This window comes from Astyanax mexicanus, chromosome 24 (assembly GCF_023375975.1).
Source record: "Astyanax mexicanus isolate ESR-SI-001 chromosome 24, AstMex3_surface, whole genome shotgun sequence".
Classification (NCBI taxonomy): Eukaryota; Metazoa; Chordata; class Actinopteri; order Characiformes; family Acestrorhamphidae; genus Astyanax; species Astyanax mexicanus.
In genome coordinates this window covers 3657569-3679376 of record NC_064431.1, presented here as the reverse complement: position 1 = coordinate 3679376, position 21808 = coordinate 3657569, and the positions used below count along the sequence as shown (strand labels likewise).

Here is a 21808-nt window from a genome sequence, read left to right as displayed (position 1 = left end):
TTTGCACATCTCTGCTGTTTTTTTCCAGTCAGTTTTATAAGGTAGTCACACCTGGAATTCAGGCTTTCAGTTAACAGCTGTGCTGAACTCATCCAGAGTTAATTACTTGAATTTCTTGCCTCCTAATGTGTGTCGAGAGCATCAGTTGTAAAGTTGACTTTAAGAAATGAGGATCAGTCAATCTGAAATATTGAAAAAAAAACTTTGAACAATGTTCAGATGAAACTGGCACTCATCAGGACCACCAGAGGAAAGGAGGAAGAGCGAGAGTTTCCTCTGTTGCACAGGATAAGTTCATCAGAGTTACCAGCCTTAGAAATCCCAAGTTAACAGCTCCTCAGAGAACAGTATTTTGGTTTGTTTAACACTTTAAAGTTACTACATAATTCCTAATGTGCTCCTTCATAGTCTGGATGACGTCAGTATTAATTTTATGTAGGAAAAAATAAAACCTCACAAAACTAAAGGTTGTCCAAAGTTTGGAATGGTGTTATATCTTAAAAATCTATTTACAAACAACTCCTACAGCTAAACTATATTATGTTCAGTATTAAGGTTATTTTTAACCATTTATTAGAAGTCAGAATCAGGGTGAGACCGAATGTTAAGTAGACCAGCTGTGGAAAGAAGATCTATTTAAAATGTGCTTCAGGCTTTGCACTGTAGTATTTAGGTCTATTTTGGCACATCACAATTAAGGAACTGGCAGCATCTAGGACAAGCAAAACATAGAAATGAATATTGAGACATTTGTGCAAGTAAAAAAAAAAAAAAAAAAAAAAAAAAAAAAAAAAGAAAGCAGCATTGGGCAAGTAAAAAAAAAAGTGCAAAATTTGTGCAAGTTAAAAAAAAAAGGGCAACATTTGTGCAAGTAAAAAAAAGTGTGGCATTTGTGCAAGTACAAAAAAACTTGCATTGGGCAAGTTAAAAAAAAAAGGGCAACATTGTGCAAGTAAAAAAAGTGCGGCATTTGAGTAAAATGTGACAGCTATCACAGACTGGTTATGACAGCGATTTATATTTTAGATGACTAAAAATCACTAAAATTATTAGAACCAATTTACCTCTGCAAGCAGAGTTTTTATTATATTATATTATTATATATTTTTGCAGATATTCTATATTTAAAATGGAACAAATGGCTAAAGACGACCCTTCCTTCTGCCGAAGTAGACGAGACCCCTTTTTTCCATCAGGAAGCGCTTCAGCAGACTCGTACCTGGAATGTGGGAGCCGTTGTATTTGATGTGCATCTCGTGAAGCCCTGCTTCTGTAGGGGCGTATTTCACCATGACCGTCCCATCTTTATTGTCAATGATCTCAGGCTGGGTTGTTTTTCCTGAGGGCATGTGAACTTCACCTGCAGAGAAAAGATGAGTTATTTTAACTTACTGTATGAGATCATACCTGTGTTTAATGTCATCCTCTGAGTTTGCCTGGGCAACTTTATGCCCCAATCAAGAGCACTATAAGCCTGTCGGGATCATCAGCTAAAAGTGTTGTATCTCATATTGCTGGAGGGGAACGAAGGTGAGCTATTCAACAAAAATTAGTACTGGTTATCATGTTTTACTGCACCCCAAGTCCAATTCACACCAGATTTCCCCTTTAAAGTATAAATGTTAGAATCGTATCAAGCAAAGTGGGGAAGCAGCATTTTGTAGTGCTTGTAGTGCTTGATATGATATTTTAGGGCCTACGTATGAAGCCATCATTGTAAATTATTTTCATTTTGTGGTTACATACAGACATAATAATAAAAAAAAATAAAAAAAAAGAGAAGGTGTTTCTCAGTGAAGCTTTAATCTGAATCGTGAATCACCTGTGATTTCACCCTTTCTGAAGGCAAACGGAATCACCATGTCAAACGGCCGGAAACCAGTGCCGTTCATACTGTTTACTGGAATATACGCTCCATCTGTGACCTGAGAGAGAGAGAGAGAGAGAGAGAGAGCGAGAGAGAGAGACAGAGGGAGAGCGAGAGAGAGAGAGAGACAGAGGGAGAGAGAGAGAGACAGAGGGAGAGAGAGAGAGACAGAGGGAGAGAGAGAGAGAGACAGAGGGAGAGAGAGAGAGAGAGAGAGAGAGAGAGAGAGAGAGAGGGAGAGAGAGAGAGAGAGAGAGAGAGAGAGAGAGAGAGAGAGAGAGAGAGGGAGAGAGACAGATGAAGAGAGAGAGAGACAGAGGGAGAGAGAGAGAGGGAGAGAGGGAGAGGGAGAGAGGGAGAGGGAGAGAGACAGAGGGAGAGAGAGAGAGGGAGAGAGACAGAGGGAGAGGGAGAGACAGAGGGAGAGAGACAGAGGAAGAGAGAGAGACAGAGGGAGAGAGAGACAGATGAGAGAGAGAGACAGAGGGAGAGAGAGAGAGAGAGAGAGAGAGAGAGAGGGAGAGAGAGAGAGACAGAGGGAGAGAGAGAGAGGGAGAGAGACAGAGGGAGAGGGAGAGAGAGAGGGAGAGAGAGAGACAGAGGGAGAGAGAGAGAGAGGGAGAGAGAGAGACAGAGGTAGAGAGACAGAGGGAGAGAGAGAGAGAGAGACAGAGGGAGAGAGAGAGACAGAGGAAGAGAGAGAGACAGAGGGAGAGAGAGAGACAGAGGGAGAGAGAGAGAGAGACACACAGAGGGATTTAAAATCATACATGGTGAGATATAGATATTAACAGGCTTCAGACCTGTGAGAGAGAGAGAGAGAGAGAGAGAGAGAGAATGAGCGAGTGAGTGCCTCTCAGAAAGCAGCCCAATCCGTTAGACGAGTGGAGAGACTGTGGAGGAGGAGAAGAGGAGAGGAGGAGAGGAGAGACAGAGGCGGTGTTGTGATTCAGCTGCAGTGGAGAGTCGTGCACCGGACGGGTGAAAAAGAGGAAAATAGAATGAGAAAATGATGATTCAAACTCTCAGCACACCTGGAACAGTCTGGAAAAAGAGGAGAAGAAGTAATGAAGCAGAAAATAAAACCCCCGTAACCGAAGAAAATAACGGTTGGAGCTGGAAAGAGGCGGTGTTGGCACGTGCCGGCTTTCTGTACGCACTCAGGAGTTAAATACAGGCTTATTTTAGTTTTCATTCAGACGACTGCACCCCACTTCCCTCGTCTGGTGGAAACATGCCGTGACTGGGTTGGTATAAGGTCAGCGGGGAGACTCGGGCGGGAGGTGTCACAGCCTCCGGTTGAATGGAGGTTCACGGTGGTGCTCACCAATATTAATACATCATCATCAGTTGGAGTGAAATAATGGAAAAACAGATGTGTGGAGAGGTCTGTGTGAATAACGCATGGCAGCGTTTAGCCGTGCCCTACATTAGCCTAGACATGTAGCTGCAGCTCGGTTGCCATGCAGGTCGTTTCAGTTTATTTAACAGCAGATCTGCTTCCAAGCAAAACGACAAAACCCTCTCAGAGTTTCTGACTTTCCCTAAACCTCTGCCACCATGAAAACATGCTAGTTGGGGGGAAAAAAGAAGAAAAAAAAATAAAAAAGGAAAAGGTAGAAAAGGTAGCTTAGGAAAGTGCTCTAATAACAATAAAAGATTAAAAAAGTTGCTAAGCTGTTTTTTTGAAGAGTCTGAAGAGTATAAATCGGGGCTCAGCAATTAAGTTTGGCTGTGGGCCAGATATTTTTCCAAGCCATCAAGTGGTTTTCAAAACTCTTGTTTTGAAAAATGAAGTGTAATGGGATGGAGTAGCTTTGCAGACTAGTAGCTCTCCAGCCCAGAGGGTCGTGGAACCCAATTGCAGAACAGTTGATCTAAAAGCAGGTAAACCCAAGAAGAAAGGAATAAATAAATAAATAAAAACATACTGCTCCTTACGCGGGATCGAACCTGTGTCATCATGGTCGCGGCCCAATACACTAGTGTTTAGTGCATTGGGACAGGGCCGGAAATACATGTCTTTATAAGGAGATAGGGAGCCCAAGAATGGGTGGGAAAATGAGAATGGGCGGAAACTGGAGTGAGAGACAGGGGAGGATTGTAAACAAAAGCTCACCAGAGAAGCATTTCATTACTTTTTTTCCATTATCATTTAGTATAATTCAAACAACCTCATGGGCCAGATGCTTCATGCTTGCGTATTGCCGCCCCTGGTATAAAGAGTGGCTGCTGTGCTGTTGCTATCGTTTACTAAGTGGTCCCTGATTTTTAAAAGCAATGCACTGAGAACTTTGTGCACAGGTACTGTATTAATAAAAGACTCTTTAGAGTCTTTAAGGGCGTTGAGTGGTCACTGGTTCGAATCCAGTTATTGCAGCTTGCCATTAGCTATCGGAGCCCCGAGAGAGCACAATTGGCCTTGCTCTCACTGGGTGGGTACAGTAGATGGCGCTTTTCCCCCCCCTCGTCACTCCTAGGGTGATGTGGATCAGCACAAGGCTGCATCTGTGAGCAACCAATGAAGTGCAGAGATACTTTGAGAAACTGTTAATGGTGTAAAAATTGCCATTTCTTTGCATGGAAACTCTATGCCCCTATTACTAGCATTGTAAGCCTGTTGGGAGCATTAGCTAAAAGCTCTGTATTTTTGAATGCCGGGGGTGAATAGAGTTGGGATATTTGATAAAAGTTTGTCCTCGTTATCACGTTTCACTACAACCCACGTCACACATTTCACACTGGAGTTCTCCTTTAATTAAAAGCCTAATCAGATGGGCACTAAAGAGAGAACATGAGCCATGAACAGACAGAGCCATTTCCTGTAGAGAATGATGCTCGATTGGTCAGAACGAGGCAGAACTGGATGGAATTCACTTACATCATCACAAAGAAAGAGAGAAAGAGAGAAAGAATAGAAACTAGAGACCAAGACAAACAAAATAAAGGTGTGCAGCCTGGAGATCAGTGCAAGGCCTGAAATAAAAAAGTGAAGGAAGTGGTGTGTTCAAACGCTCCCAAAGTCCGTGCACACTGTCTGTGAGGTAGAAGAGGATAGAAATGAGGGATGCAGAAGGAAGGAAAGATGACTGGGTTAGGGAGATGAGGAGGAGATGGTGGAGTGTGTGTGTGTGTGTGTGTGTGTGTGTACCCAGGGCTGGAAGCCGGCTCCTGGAGCAGCTTGGCTCAGTGGCTGCTGCTGCTGCTGCTGTTGAACTGCCTGCTGCTCTAATAGAGGAGCCTCATCAGTAGCCTGAGAAATGAGAGAGTAGCGTAACACACACTCGTTTACACACTTACACACACAGGTCGGCCTGCCCTTATTATCTTTCCATTTTGGGAAGGATAAACCAACAAGGAGATATACTAGCGCATCTCAAAAAAGTTTAATATCATGGAAACGTTACTTTATTTCAGTGATTCAGTTCAAAATGTGAAACTCATATTATATAGATTTATTAAACACAGATTGATCTATTTTAAACGTTTATTTCTTTTACTGTTGATGATTATTATGGCTTACAGCCATTTTGGCAGTGTGGGCAGTGTGCCAAGTCCTGCTGAAAAAAATGAAATCTGCATCTCTATAAAAGTTGTCAGTAGCAGAGGGAAGCATGAAGTGCTGTAAGATTTTATGGGAAAACAAATCTGCACTGACAGATTTCATTTTCCAGCAGGATTTGGCACACTGCCCACACTGCCAAAACTACCAATTGGTCTTATATAATATATAGAAATTAACGCTTAAAATAGATCACTCTGTGTTTAATACACCTATATAATATATGAGTTTCACATTTTGAACTGAATTACTGAAATAAAGTAACTTTTCAATGATGTTCTAATTTTTTGAGATGCACTAATAGTGTGGTTCTTGGGATAACATCTTCCATTTCAGCCTCACAGCTCCCAAGTTTCTCTACAAGTTATTCAGTGCCCCACAACACACTTGTGTTTAAAAGCTAGCTAGCTTATACACTACTATTAACTATAGTAAAATGTGAATTTTAGATTGTGGGCACATTGGCGAATACAATCTCACCATGACTTTGAAGGGGCTCTTGGGGATGTTCTCTCCTCCGAAGCGAACATAGATGACGTAAGTGCCGGGCTTTGGTGCAGTGTAGAAGATGTCGAAGGTCCCGTCCTCGTTCTCGATGACGTCGGCCTCCACTTCAGTCCCGTCGGGAGTGACCACGACACACGAGACCTTTCCTTTCCCTGCTCCTTTAGTGTTCACCACAAAGCCCACCTCCTCACCAATGCCGATGGTAGGCCCGATGCCAGGTCCTGTAGGAGGAGATTAGAAGCAGATGCTCAGGATGTGCTGCTGAGAAATGATGTTAGTATGTTCACTTTATAGACCTACTTTTCTTAGTCCTGGAAGCACCTGGCCCTTCACATTTGTGGTTTTCCCTTCCACCTGTTCCTAGCAAGATCCTTGCTTTCTTTTCTTCCATAGAAATTGAATTAAGAATAAATGCCTTTTTTTTTTTCACCAGGTAGCACATTCGCCTCCCAGCGCTGTACACCCCACTCATTAAACAGTACCCCACTCAAATAGACAGAATAAAGGATAATGTATAATTGCTGCTGTTGGACCTTCACAGCGTGAACACGCAGGTCAGTATCTGTCTCTGCTGAGATGCACAAAAGCGGCACGCTGTTAAGATACGAACGCGCCACAGTCAGGCTACCAAAAATGCACAAATTACTTGTGCACTTTAGATAATTAAAATAGGGCCCCAATTATCATTTTTTTAATTCCTCTCTGTGTTGGTCTATCACTTAAAATCTCAATAAAACATATTTAAGTTTGTGGCTGTAAGGTGACGATAAACGTTAAAAAATTCAAGGGGTAATTAGTGCATTAACAATTCCCTTCCCAAGTGCTTACACACTAAGAAAAGTAAGTACAGATTTGTACTTAAAAGAGTATAAAGCTTGTCGTTGGCGCTGTACCTTATACTGAGGTACAAAAAAGTACCTTTCAGTGAAAGTCCTTTTTCGTACCCATGTTTTTTTGTGCCAGTAAAGATTATAAACATCATCATCAATATGGCTCAAAAACTTGATGATCCAAAAATGTCTGGCTTTCAAATTAAAAATGTGCAATTAAAATATATATTGTTTATTAGCACAGTGATACAGAATACAAAAAAATTACCTTTTGGCTGCAGGTTAAATGGTACAAATCTGTACTTTTTGGTGTTAGAAATTACTTTGTACTTCAGAGGGAACTAAATCTGACCCTATAAAGACCAGTATTGTACCTTTGAGGGTATATTTATGAAGAGTGTACCCTTAAATACAAAAAAGTACTTTAATCACTAAAATGTGCAGACAGGATCCCTCCAGGACCAGCATCAGGACTCACCGGTGACCGTACACTTGCTGGCGTCTCCGCTGGTCGTCGCTCTCACTCTGTAAGGAGACGTCGGGATCTCGTCGCCACCATACTTGATCACTATGGTGTAGCGCCCCACCTTATCAGGCACGTAGGAAACCTTGTAAGTGCCGTCCTGGTTGTCTGAGATGTTGGCCGTCTTCAGTTTGCCGTCCTGGTCCTGAACAAAATGAAAATGAAAATTAAATTCCACGTATAAATAAAAAGCGCAGAGCTGTCTGCAGCCCGTTCTCACACGCCGCCGAGAGCAGAGCGGCGACAGCATGACGAACAGCACAGGAGAGAATTCAGCACAATGCCTCCGCCTGCCAAAACACAGCAGCACAGACGTCTGGACACAAACGAACTCTCAAAAAAAAAAAGCTTTGAGTAGTTTATATCCTCCATAATCACACAGAACAACTTCATCAGTTAGCAGTTAGACAGACAATGAAAAAGGATGAGCAGGAGAGCCATTCATTTCTGAGGAGGATCACCGAGACACAGAGAGGGCTTTAGAGAAATGCCCATTTATCTCATCACGGCATCGCGCGCTGATCCACAGACAGGCTTCTGGCTGGAGAGGAGACATATAGAAGAAGTGTTGCGTGATGATCTGTCCAAAGCTAAAGCTGAATGACCAATGCGCTCATTTCTCAAACACCCCAGGAGGAGATTCAGTAACGCTGTGATTCCAAAACGAGAAGATGAATAAAGAGTAGGACTGGGAGTCTGTTATAATATACAGTAATCGTCAACACAGCTGTAAGCACTTTGTATTTTTTTTTTATGAATACCTGCACGCTTATTCACTTCTAAAATGATTTAATTGCACAACAATCCCAGAGTTCACAAAAAATATTGTAATAAATAAAACATAGCCTTATAGTTTTATGTGTTTTGCACTAGGGCTCTATATTTAAAATAAAATAAAAAATGCTTGTTCAGAAAGCAAGTTTATATTCTTAGACATTGTTAATTATATTAGAGTAGATGCGGAGATCTGTTATTAATATACATTTTTATTAAATAGGTCTATGCTTCTTCAGTGTTGCAATGTTAATCAACATCATGCTGATTCAAACATCCCGAAAAAGTTTTGAAAAGCTCAGTTTTAACACTTTACTTCCAAAAAAAATTGTTGGGTTTAAATCGGGCTCGGGCTCATAAAAACAATTTATGGGGCAGGTTGGACTCGGGCAGAAAGTACACGGGCTTGGGACGGGTTGGGCTGGATTTTTTCCTGGCAATGTGACTCTGTCTGAACGGCCAGATCAGATCAGTGATCATGTGACACTAGAACCCCGGGATATGTATTTGATTTTAGTACCACATGGCCCAGGTTGGATGTGAAATAGTCAGATTCACATTTTTTTTCTTTGCTTACGCAGCCACACAAATGACACATATCCACTGATTACTGTTGCCTCAACTTACCCTCATCTTCTAACCATCACTTCTTGCATGATGATGTACCCTACTGTTTATCATCAGGTGCACTTTCAATGCTTAGAATCTCCTTTTCTACTGCAACCCAATGGGGTTTTATTTAGAGCTTAGATTGAGCCCCAAAAATCTGACCCAACAAGAGTCCCTGCACTTTCTGCTCGAGCCAGAACTGACCTGCCTCATAAACTGTTATTATGAGCCCGAGCCTGATTTAAACCTGAACTTTTTTAGTACAGTAAGTAGAGCGTTAAAACTGAGCTTTTTAAAAAGGTTTTGGGCTGTTTGAACAAGCAAAATCTGTACAGCATGATGTAAGTTAATATTGCAACACTGAAGAAGCATAGGCCTATTATTTAAATTATTTAAAAATCATTAAGAACAGCTACACACAGCGCTGCAAGTCAAGTGAGTAATGTGGATAAGTGTAGGAGGAGCTCACGTGTGCATGAGCCCCAGAGCTGCGTGATGATAACATTCTAACGTGTGCAACTTTTTTTTTTTTTTTTTTTTTTTTTTTTAAACACAGCTTAATTTGTTACTATATTGTGATTATAATGGCATAGCTTTATATAAAATAAAAGTAGCATTAAAAAAATGCCTACGTCACAGACTGTTTTCTGGAGCTTAACCCAAAGAAAGCGGTGGAAAATCTCAGCCCGACCCGGCCCGAGTTTGGGTCGGGCCTCTGGTTTGAGTCAGGTTTGAGTAGAGAATCTAAATTTAAATTTGATTAGATTTAGGTCCACTAAAGAACGAAAAATGGAACCTGAATGAATTGCAAAAGTTTTATGCAATTAATAAAGCGCTCTGCAAACATATGTACACCTTAACGTGCACAAAAATTTGGTGGCTTTGCTCGAACTCACGGACAGTAGTTTTCCATGCAGGGACTGATGGGTACTCACCGTGATCTGCACTGACAGTTGGCCCTCTCCTGCATCCTTGGCGTCGATGGTGAACTCTACAGGCAGGCTGGCGGGGAGACCTGTGGTCAAACCCGGACCACTAGCACGAACCTTACTGGCATCGTGAGTGGGCAGAACACGCAGCTTAAAGGGGCTGGAAAAAAACGTACAGCGGTGAACCACAATTACAGATTAGCCGTTATTACACAAACCACTGCAGGCGAGTGAAAACATCTGCGTGAGTCGGAGCGGGAATACCTGCGGGGAACCTCCTCATCAGCGTACTTCACCACCACAGAGTACGGACCTTCCACTGAGGGAGTGTACGCCACGGTGTGAGTCCCGTCTCCGTTATCTATTACATCAACCGGCTCGGCCACACCTGCAAACACACAATCCTTATTATCATTAATCTAAACTAAATTACTGCACTTTACTCTTATCTCCTGCTTATCTCTGATCAGCCTTTTACAGAGAAAACCACAGGCAGGTCCGGGATAAACGTCCACAGACTGCACTTGTTTTTTTTTGTTTTTTTTAAATAGTGGATATTTAAAAGTAAATTAAAGAATAAATGTAAGAAATGTAAAATGGAACTATATTTATATTAGTGGTGTTAATTTAAATTCTAGTATATACTTGTATGTTTGAGGGGAGATAAAGCTAACATGTAATGCTGGAATAAAGATAATGCATGAAAAATTAAATAGAGGAAACTTTTTTTTAGTTTATTATAAACATCTCAGCTTGTTTGTAAGGATTTCTAAATTAGAACTTAATTCCTGAGATTTAAATGGCCTGGGCGAAATATGTGAAAAAAAATATTTTATTTGATAAAAAAATAAAAATAATTAATAAACCTTAACTGCCAACTGTATTATTATTTTTTTACTGCATTGCCAAAGTATTGGATCGGGACTCTGGATCAGCAGATCCAGAAATCCTTAAAATCAAATGACTAAAGGGGGGGTGGATTATTGGGACATTCCAAGCAAAAGGTTCTTTATGAATGAAAAGCACTTTAAATGCAACTTTCTAAGTGGTTTCTAAGGTGTTGCTTTGGCATCCGTGGTGGTTGCTATGTTGTTTCTTAGTGGTTACTAGGTAATGTATTTGCAAAAATACATGGCATGGCTATGAATGTCAAGTTGCTATGGTATTTGTGATTATTGCTATGGTATCTGTTCTGGTTGCTATGGTGTTGCTTGGTGGTTTTTAAGTAATGTATTCACTTTAAATCAGATTATAATGTGTTTGCACTGTAATTTGTATTTATTGCATGTCGTCACTGTCCAATAAAAAACACGTATCTCCATTTTTGTCGATTTTTAGTTTACTACATAATTTGACATAATAACAGACAAACCGGTCCTTTGGACACTGTGCCAAAATTTCTTGATGAACGGACCAATAGAAACTCTTCAAAATGACCAGAAATAAACTGTTTTTACATCGACTTCCATTGAGAGTTTCCAAGGTTTTTTCTCTCTCCTGTAAAGTTGCTGTTTCAGTTTTTTATGCTGTTTTTTATTGGACAGCGACGGTATGCATCTGTATTTTAATGATAAGGAATCAACACAAAAGATTCTTAAAAAACTGTCAATAATCCAATACTGATTGCTGTATCTGTGAGGATAATTAAAAAAGGGAGGGAAAAAGAAGAGCCCACATAGAGAACAGTCTGGAGTTCTTCCAGCAGCGTCCAGTGTCTCACCTTTAGGTCCGGTTACGGCCACAGCGAGTGGAGCTACGCCAGCTTTGCTGCAGTCCACAGTGAAGGACTGAGGGATTTTAGCTCGAACCCCTGAACCCACTCCAGGACCAGAGAGCTTCACTTTACTGGCGTCCACGACATCCTTCACTGGCACTTTAAACGGGCTTCCTGCAAACAGAAATAAAACATAATAATAAAACTACATTATAAATTAATATTAAAGTATTCCAGACTATTAAGTTTAATACATGTTCCTTAAACATGTTAAACAAAATACAGCCAAAATACTCTAAAACATTTAGGTGCTCTTATCTGGGGAGCTGTTAACTTTCTGATGATGAACATATCCTGTACAACAGAGGGAACACTTGCTCTTCCTTTGCTGGGGCTGCCCTGATGAGTGCCAGTTTCACCATAACACTTGATGTTTTTTTTTCTTTACTTAGTTAAGTAGTTCTTGCTTCTCATAATCTGGATTAGAACATTACTCAAATATTCACTATTCACTGTATACCTGTAACTCTACCTCTTCACTACTTTACTTTAACTGATGCTCTCAAATTTTAACATTAAGAGACAAGAAATTCAAGTAATTAACTCTTGACAAGTTCAGCACAGCTGTTAACTGAAAGCCTGAATTCCAGGTGACTCTACCTCGTAAAGCTGACTGAGAAAATCCAGCCAAGATGTGCAAAACTCTCTAATCTAGGCAAAAATGTAAAATATAAAACATATTTGTTTTTTTTAACACTTTTTTTGCTTTGTAAATAATTTCATATGTATTTCTTCATAGTTTGGATGACTTTAGTGTTAATCTACAATGTAGAACCTTTTAATATAAAAGAAAAAACACTGAATTTAAGGTAAAATTCAATATAATGAAATGGATGGAGGAAAAAAATAAGCATCCATGTGTGTTAAAAATACCACAGCTAATAGAATAAAAGGGTTTTACAAAATATACAATGTAGTACAACAACATTAACACACTTAAATCTGTTTTTAAACTAGCCATATCTCTCCATTATCAATTATGTGGTCATTACCTTTTTACATTCATAAATTGGTACCTGTTACATTAGCTATAGCTCACTTTCTCTCTCTGTACTGTAATAATTTTTGATATTTTTAAAGAAGAGAAATTACAGCTTGAAACTCACTGCAGCGCTGCATTGAGGTGTAATAGGAGGAATAGCGGTGCTCTCGTGTCTGTGCCGGAGCTCCTCTGAGCTCAAACCAGACTCCTAGGCGGCAGCGACCAACGCTCGCGAGAACTGCGACCTGCTTTCCGACCTTTAGTTCTAACAGTTCTACAAGGACTACTGGTTCATTCTTTACAAACTAACATACAGACACTCTGGCAGAAGCTGGAAAGAGATCGAATATGTCTGTGAAAGACAGAAAACGAGAAAGAGAAACTAATCCGCCTGAAACATTTATTACACTCTACAACTGTAGGGGGAGCCCACGAGCACAAAATCTCAATCCTACCTAGTGGAGCTTTAATTCTGGCCCAAAAACAAATAAGCAGAAGTTAAAGGGTTAAAACCGCAGCTAAGGTTTGTGGATTAGCAGTAATAAGTGCTATTCCTCAGTGGCTTAAAAACAAGGTAAAGCTTAATTGATGCTTCTAGAGTTTATAAAGCTTTTAGAGCTTGCAGGCTGAACTCTCAGACCCAGCTGTTGGAATGTGTTGGGCTCCAACATCCCTCCCCAACAATCCCAACAGGCATGTTTTAATGAGTCAGTAACTCTATCTAAAGGATGAGCAGCGTGTGGGAGTTCAAACGATGTGATCTTGTCCTCGTATTTCATTCCAGACGCCCCGTCTTCCACTATGAAGAATGAATTAGATACAATGCATTCCTTAAATTCAGTGCATCACGTTACTGAGCGCAGTGCATCGAGAAGAAGAAAAAGGTGCGTGGAAGCAGATAACGTACCCTGAATGTGCTGTCCTCCGTACGTGATGTTCACATCGTAAAGTCCGGGAGCGTAGGGCGTGTACTCTACGTTACAGCTGCCATCTTTGTTGTCTTTGCAGGACATCTTTGACTCGGATGGTCCCTCAACTGTGATTCCCAGCCCACCTATACCAGCTCCTCTGCAATAGACGTAATTAATAAATGATTAATTATTAATTTATAGTTATTTTTCCCCCTAATGCACTTTGGCTTGGTTTTATGGACAGGGATTAAGCTTAGTACTGGACTGTACAGCACTCTGAACTGAGATTATCCATTGAAACAGATTTGTAGTCCAGAACTAGGCATAATCCTGGCCTAGAAAACTGACTCTCTACAGGTGGCATCTCAAAAAATTTGAATGACTTTGAAAAAAGTTAATTTATTTCAGTAATTCAGTTCAAAATGTGAATCTCATATTTTATAGATGTATTAAACACAGAGTGATCTATTTTAAGCTTTTATTCATTTTATTGTTGATGATTATGACTTACAGCCAATGAAAACCCAAAAAATCAGTGTCTCAGAAAATTAGAATATTATACACGATTTGATACATTTGGCAGTGTGCCAAGTCCTGCTGGAAAATGAAATCTGCTATTTTGAGATGCACCTGTATATGTCCATGTGTTAAGCTTAAACCAAACTAATGCTCTTGCAATTAATGAATGAACACACTACTGTCCACCAGTTTCTACTAGATTTCGAAATACAAATTCACATTGCCTTGCCATGAGCATGCTGACCAGGGACCCACATCACTCACAAAATAACACCTCAACATATACAGATATGGGCCTTCCCAAGCTGTTCCCTGAGGAAACACTTCATGTTCACTTTACCCACAGCCAATTTTTAATGCAAGAGATGTTTCAAAAAACGATTAAAACTCATTTTTAAGCATTATTTAAAGGCAGTGGTACCTGGTGATGATTGAGAACTTGTTAGCTTTGTCAGTTAGACCTTCCTCCAGCCCAGGACCTTTAGCTACAACTCGAGCAGGATCACAGCCCTCGCCCACTCCAACCTGAAACGGACTCTTAGGAACAGGAGTGTCATCATACAGCACCTCCACAGCATGAACACCTGGAAACAACAATACAGACAGTATTAAACAACACTAACTAGACGCACTGCAAGATTTAGCTAACTGCCTTCCATTTCAGCTTTTAACTGGAGAGTTCCTTAAAGTTGGATGCAAGTCCATTCATGGCTGGGTGCCGGTGCCTGCCTTCCCTAGACCAGGTCCTTTTTTACTGTTCTTTTTCTTCCCATTGTTTTGTTAACAGCACACAGCAAGTTATATGTATAAGTAAATGTAAAATTGAATTTGGTGTAGTAAAACATGATAAAAAGGTACTTACTTTTCTCCAGATTCTAGTAAGGAGGTGTGGAGCTACTTTAAGCCTGAATATCGGTTAAAAAAACGATTTATCGAGGCAAATTATGTCCCGTGTCTCCAGTCCAAAGGGTGTTTGGACAAACTGTTAATTTCTGGATCTCAGAACGCTGTGTAAAAATGGAGGTGTGCCATTTATCAAAGGTAAGTACTTTTAATCATGTTTTACTACAACAAAAGTCCATTTTACACCAGAGTTCTCCTTTAAGATTCAGATTTGTGCTCTTTCCCATTTAACAAAACAGACCTTAGTCAGTGCAGCTTCAGGTTTGCTTTCATATTATGTGAAAATTAAATAAAACCTCAACCTGTCCTTTATATTTGATAATCTTTTTGGAACTACTGTATTTTTTGCACTATAAGTTGCACTTAAAATCCTTTCAATTTTCCCCAAAATCTTTAGTGCGCCTTTTAATCAGGTGCACCGTATATATGAATTGTACCAGTCAGGTATTAAGAAGCATTAAAGCTTAGTTCTCCAGCAGTATTAGCATTAGCTGCTACCCATGCTACATGCTAGCTCTTTGACAGTCCAGGGATGAGTATTATCGGCCTGTAGGCTGATGCTAACCCTGGCTAGCACTGCAGGAGCAGAATTAGCATTACCCACTAAATGCGCTAAGCACTAGCTCTTTGGCTGTTCAGAGGTGAGTATTATCGGCCTGTAGCCTGCTGCTAACCCCAGCTAGCACTGCTGGAGAAGCATTAGCATTAGCTCTAGCAATTAGCTGTTAATGCTAATGCTAATGCTCCAGCTTTAGTGGAAATCTGAAAATCAAAGCTTACTGTAAATAAATGGAAGCACTTTACTCACCCAAATAAACAGTTTTCAGGAGCAAAATCTGTGTAGATTTACATCCAGCCCTCGTTTGACTTGTCTGAAAGTTTATTTTTTTTGTTTACTTAACTTAGCTTAGCTTTAGAGCGGTGAGAGCTACTGAACCTTATAGTGCAAAAAATTTGATACGCTTTAATTTTACTAAAGTTCTCACAAATTTCACACGATTATATTTGAACTAGATGGAAGCACATTGCTCTTGCTCTCATACATGTTATAAATATAATTTATGGTTTAACATTACCAGGTTACATTATGAGAAAGTTGGATATTAACATGTGGACTGACACTGTAGGTTGAGGAACGATAAATTTGTGTGGTAAAATCTTTAACTGCATATTTCCTGGTACAAAATTTCAGACGTGCTCTTAAGAAACTGTCTTTCTTGGCAGTTTTGCAGCATAAAAGTACTGAAAATTTGTGGTGGTACCGTTCTCGAAGGGTGTGTACTCCACTTTGTAGGTTCCATCCCCCTGGTCGGCGATGACGCAGTCCGTGGCAGCGCCTGATGGATTCTTAACTTGAGCCTTAATGTGCTTCCCTCCCACTTTGGTCAAAGCCCGAGCGTCCACAGTGAAGTCAGTGGTGGCCTCCCTGAAAAGTCCTGAAGAGTGACGACAAAAAAAAGAAAAAGAGAGAGACAAATAAAAGAAAGACCGACTCAAGAACACAAGCTAAAAGCACAGAGAGGAAAGAAAAGACAAAAACAAGCAAAGAGCACACAGAGGCTGCAAAGGAGGACATTCCTCTCATAAAGCGATTCATCTCAGTCATAAAAACGTCAACACCGCTCTCCGGCTTTTGAAGTAATATTGGGATATTTCACCAAGACCTTTAAGCTGAAGCCCTCCTTCGGTTGAGGCTGAGGTCATGCAGGGTATAATGAGATTGAGTGGAGAGGCTCTGAAAGAAGAGGCACAGTAATAACACGTCTCTGAAAACCATGAGGAGCCTTAAGACAACTTATGAGGTCATGGGAACAAAGAAAACAATAGAACTCCTTCAAAACAGGATGAACTTTGGATTTTTTCATTGGATTAAGAGCTGAGAAACAGTTTACCTGAATTACTGACACAGTATTATTAGCAAACACATCACTGATGTCCTGATCTGATGCAATTTAATAGACTGTGTATTTAAAAATGGACAGTATTATGGCTGTATTATGGCTTTAATCCACAGCGTCCGAATATTATTGCTAAAACAGAGATTTTTGTCCATGTTTTGGTCTTCTGTTCACATAAAAAATGCATTTCTGGTCACTTAAAGTTTAGTTTTTAGAAAGAAACACTCTCTATGGTGGAGATTTTAGATACATTAGTTACAAATACATTCATAAACTATTCATATTAGCCAATACCTGAAATCAATCCAATACCATTTACATATACACTATTCAATGGCAGCGACTGGAGGACATATATACTGTCTAGAACACATCACATACAGTATCTAACTTAAATTCATTAATTAAAATTTTTCATTATTTTAAAATGTTCTGCAATATAGATTAATATTAAAGTCATCCAAACTATAAAGAAAAACACATTGAATTATTCAGTAAACAAAAGAAGGCAGGAAAGACCAAAAAAAATTACTTAAGAAATGAAGTGAATCAAAAACAATCAAGAATTTAGAAAGTATCCTCAAGTGCAGTCACAAAGAGCATAAAATATAAAAATACACTATGATCGAACTGGCACTCATCTGGACCGACCCCAGGAAAGGAAGAGCAAGAGGTACGTTTGTTGCACATATTTCACAGAGTATTTTGGGTTGTTTAACTCTGTGTTTTAAGTTACTACATAATTCCTTATGTGTTCCTTCATAGTCTGAAGGACTTCAGTGTTCATTGCAAATTAGGGACAAAAGAAAAAAGGAAAAAAAAAATTGAATGAGAAGGTGTGTCCAAACTTTTGACTGGTACTGTATATACAATGGATGGCAGATAAAAGAAAAAGCCAAGCCAAGCTAACCAACGCTAGCAGAGATTGTAAGCTGCTTCAACAGGTTCAGTCTTATGGAACAGCCTATTCAGCTAATTTTGTTAAATCCAGGACTAAATTTTCTTTAATATCTTAAAGGAGAACTGCTGCGTGAAATTGACGTAACCTAAAAGATTAGGTTACGTATCGGTTTGTAAAGAGTCGTTTTTTAAATAAACTTCTTGTGCAGTTTTGAAGTTATTAATGGCTCGTTTTAAATGTTTCCGATTCTACCAATGAGGTGTGGAGCTTCTTCGGGGCTGAAAAATGGTGAAAAAAGCGATTTATCTGCAGGGGCAAAATATGCCCCATACCACTCATAAAACATATCACTCTAAAGCATGTTTGGACAGAGTTAAAAAAAAAAATAACTGAATCTCAGAAAGCTGCGGGAGAGCAGGTCATGTTTTAATACACCAAAAATCTATCTATTTTACACAAGAGTTCTCCTTTAATATAATACATACTACATTACATACCTTCTCCAGCCACTCCCGGTCCAAACACCTTCACCTTGCTCGTATCCACGGCCGGATCCACCACCACCTTGGCGGGGAAGTTGGGAACGGCCTGTCCTCCGTATTTCAGCAGCAGGGTGTACATGCCAGCGGTCAGCGGGACGTACGTGACCGTATACGTGCCGTCCTTGTTGTCCAGCACTTCAGTCTTGGCCTTGGAGCCGGCGTCGGACATCGCTTCCAGAGTCAACTGTCCAGGTCCAGCTTTAGCGCAGTCCACGTTCACCACGCTGATCTCCCCCACCTTACCGCGCTTCAGGCCTGAACCCGAGGCCACCACCTTGGTGGGGTCGAAGGGGTACTGGATGTCTGCGTGGAAAGGCGAGCCGGGGACGTGGACGTCCTCGAAGAGGATGTTGACCAGGTATTCTCCGGGCTCGGTCGGGAGGTAGGACACGGAGCAGGTGCCGTCACCGTTGTCTGAACACTCGATTTTGGCTTCAGTTGGACCCTCTACGGTCAGGCCAAGCCCTCCAGTACCGGCACCCTTGGTGTCGATGGTGAATTCGGCGGGATTCCCAACCAAACCTCCTTTTAGTCCTGGACCAAAAGCTTTCACCTGTAGAGAACAGAGCATTTCAGATAAAGCTGAAATGAGCCCAAAAAATTGTCCTCTGACATGCTAAATCTAATGGGAGAGGATGGACAATTCTGGCCAGACACTGCCAGTCACAATCATTGCGACCCACTGTGCTGTCCACTGTGGGTCGTAATGCCTTCAAATACATAACTGTTAATTGAAATGAGCATAGGGAGTCAGCCATTGTGTCAAATTTGGTAATCAGTTCTTAGATGACTGCCCACCAACATGCCAACATGTGCCATGACTTTTGCCATGATCCACAGAAGCTAAGACTACTGGGCTAACTTGTGGAATACGCGTATGGAACTTTCTGCATTAAATAAGGATGCAATACCTGCCTCTCTCTTCTATACACATGGACAATTCTAGCCAGATGTCACCGGTCACAATCATTACCACTCACTGTACTGCTCTGTACTGTCTACTGCGGGTGGTAATGCCTTCAATTCCCACATTATGAAAATAGTATTTGGTGTCAGCCATTGTGGCAAACATGGTGATCAGCACCAGCTGTTTGCTCACTAATATGCCAAATGTCATGTGACAAGTACTAGTATAGTGTCCCATGACTTTGAACTGACTTGTTGGATATTTGTGTAGGGCCTCCTACATTAAACATGGATTAAACATGGACAATTCTTGCCAGACACCGCTGGTCATGATCATCATCACCCACTGCTCTGCTCACTGTGGGTGGTAATGCCTCAAACTACAAAATTCGGTGTACAATCCTGAAACTGTAAATCGAGGAATGTTAAACTGCTACCACTAACCTTGCTTGGATCAGGCGGCAGCATAGCGTCCACCGGGAAAGGGCTCCCTGGCACTGGATTTCCCTCGTAAAGGATTTCCACAGTGTAGACGCCCTCCTCTTTAGGGATGTACTTCACCAGGCTGGCTCCTTTACCAGGCTGGGGTTCCACCGCACACGGCACAGATTTGCCGGACGGGCTGGTGATGCGAGCTTCCAGCTTCCCCTGGCCTCCTGCTCCCTTCGTGGAGACCGCAAACTCCTGATCCTGGCCGACCTCCACTCCTGAAACACAGGTTTATAAGCTGTAAACTTCCATTACTTGTTCTTGTTCAATCCAGTCTGGCAGATCCAGAGCTGAAGTGAAGCAGTGAGCTTCGTTTGAGGTGACGGAAAATTGCGTAAATCTGATTTATGACTAAAATCAATCATCGCTTAAATAATGAATAATACAGAAATTAATTATTCTGCAGCCTGTTTTAAAGTGCGGGTTTACTTTTTATTCTGTGAACCCTCACCAATATATTCTCCAGCATATATAACACACACACACACACACACACACACACACACACACACACACACACTCTGTTTTACAGCGCTCGTTAGGATGTCAACAACTGTGTGGTGAAAGTTGTAGAACAGCACACCACTCGTTGTAAAAATACAGAGGCTGGCAGCAGAATGTGCTGTTAGTGATTCATTAAACACCACAAAGCTGTGTGTGTGTGTGTGTGTGTGTGTGTGTGTGTGTAGGTCATTTCTTGCCACTGTTGGAATAATAATATTAATGGCATAATAATGCAATTACACTCTTTCATATAGTAATTAACTTTTAATTATTAAGAAAACTCAGACACCGGAAATGGAATATATTATGAAAAATATATATAAAAAAATAATGATGTAATCATATATTTATATATATATATATATATGTGCTTGTAAACAGAAGAAATACCAGTTCATTCACATTAATGGACAGGAATTATTGAGGTGATGCTCATAAATTGTATGAGACACCAATAATTATCCTGACAGGACTATGCATGGATTACAAAAGCGAGAGTGAGAGAGAGAGAGAGAGAGAGAGAGAGAGAGAGAGAGAGAGAGAGAGAGAGAGAGAGAGAGAGAGAGAAAGTGAAAGTGTGAGAAAGCATGTGAGTGAAACATTTGTGAGAGTGAGGGAGGGAGAGAGAGAGAGAGAGAGAGAGAGAGAGAGAGAGACTGCGAGAGAGCAAACGTGAGCAAAAACAATGAAGTGAGAGAAAGTGAAAGTCCAAGAAAGCATGTGAATGAAAGAGAAAACATTTGCGAGCGAGAGAGAGAGAGAGAGAGAGAGAGAGAGAAACCGCAAGAGAGCAAGAAAAAACAATAAATGAGAGAGAAAGTGAACGAGAAACTGTGCAAAAGAGAAAGTGAGGGACAACGTAACAAGAAAGAAAATGAAAGAGAGAAAAAAAAGCAATAAAAACAAAAAGACGAGAGAGCAAGCAGGTGCGCGAGAGAGACAAAGCAAAAGTGTAATAGAAAGAGCATGACATACAGAGAGAGAGAGAGAGAGAGAGAAACAGAGCAAGAGTAAGAAAGAGAGCGAAAGTGAGTAAATAAAACAAAAAACAGTGAGAAACAAAAAATACAAACAGAAAAAGACAAAAGGTGTAAGTAAGTGAGAAAGCAAACATGAGAGAAAGTGAGGGATGATGTAAGAGTGAGAGAGAGATAGCACAAAAAAAATACAGAGAGCAAGAATGAAAGACAGCACAAGAGAGAGAGCGCACGCGAGAGCACTCACTGCTTTCCAGCCCGTTGACCTGGATCTTGCTGAGGTCCAGAGGGGCTGCCACACCCACGGCGAAGGGGCTCTTTGAGATCGGGTCGCCTCCAAACGTCACATTTATCACCATTTCCCCCTGCAGAGACCGAGAGCATGACACTGAATACAGTAACTGGAACAGATAGAAGAGTGAGAGTGTACTGCAGGGTGGGTGGGTTTAGGAGGGGGGGGGGGGGGAGGGGCAGCACCTGTTGAACCGGTGTGTATTTGACGGTGTAGGAATAGTCGTAGTTGTCGATGATTTCAAAGTCTTGGACAGGCTCTCCTTTGATTGGGCCGGAGAACTGCACGTCCAGCGGAGCTTTCCCGGCTCCTTTGGTGTGAACGGTGAAGTGAGTGGGCTTTCCGCTCTCCACACCTGCAGACAAAACAATATAATTCAGGACAGAATTTAACTAAAGGGCTGAGATAGTGTATTATCAGCTCTGATAAAACAAAACACTCCAACTGAAAGACCTGAATATACTACTGCATCTCACAACTAGTGCACTAGTAGTTTTTGCACAAGCTTGCACTGCAAATTTAAATTATTATATAACTGTATTTGCACTTTTTATATGGTTGGCATCAGTTACCCTCATAATATGCACATTAACTGGTGTTCACTGTCTA

At 40.9% G+C, this 21808-nt stretch overlaps 1 protein-coding gene across 3 annotated transcripts in view; it reads right to left on the bottom strand.

Moving 5' to 3' along the window:
• The window catches only part of LOC103028460 (filamin-B), a 126954-nt gene that overhangs the window by 30554 nt on the left and 74592 nt on the right, over positions 1-21808 (bottom strand). For 2 of the 3 annotated variants that reach the window (XM_022682249.2, XM_022682247.2), the window contains exons 17-31: positions 21385-21554; positions 21155-21272; positions 19382-19644; positions 17987-18584; positions 15953-16126; positions 14209-14371; positions 13265-13425; positions 11322-11489; positions 9866-9989; positions 9608-9761; positions 7245-7434; positions 5910-6157; positions 5019-5120; positions 1823-1925; positions 1220-1360 (exon numbers count right to left, since the gene is read on the bottom strand). In XM_022682249.2, the coding sequence (XP_022537970.2) occupies positions 1220-1360; positions 1823-1925; positions 5019-5120; positions 5910-6157; positions 7245-7434; positions 9608-9761; positions 9866-9989; positions 11322-11489; positions 13265-13425; positions 14209-14371; positions 15953-16126; positions 17987-18584; positions 19382-19644; positions 21155-21272; positions 21385-21554 (2877 nt within the window). The remainder of the gene's footprint in view (positions 1-1219; positions 1361-1822; positions 1926-5018; positions 5121-5909; positions 6158-7244; positions 7435-9607; positions 9762-9865; positions 9990-11321; positions 11490-13264; positions 13426-14208; positions 14372-15952; positions 16127-17986; positions 18585-19381; positions 19645-21154; positions 21273-21384; positions 21555-21808) is intronic. The other variant, XM_022682248.2, reaches the window with a different exon arrangement.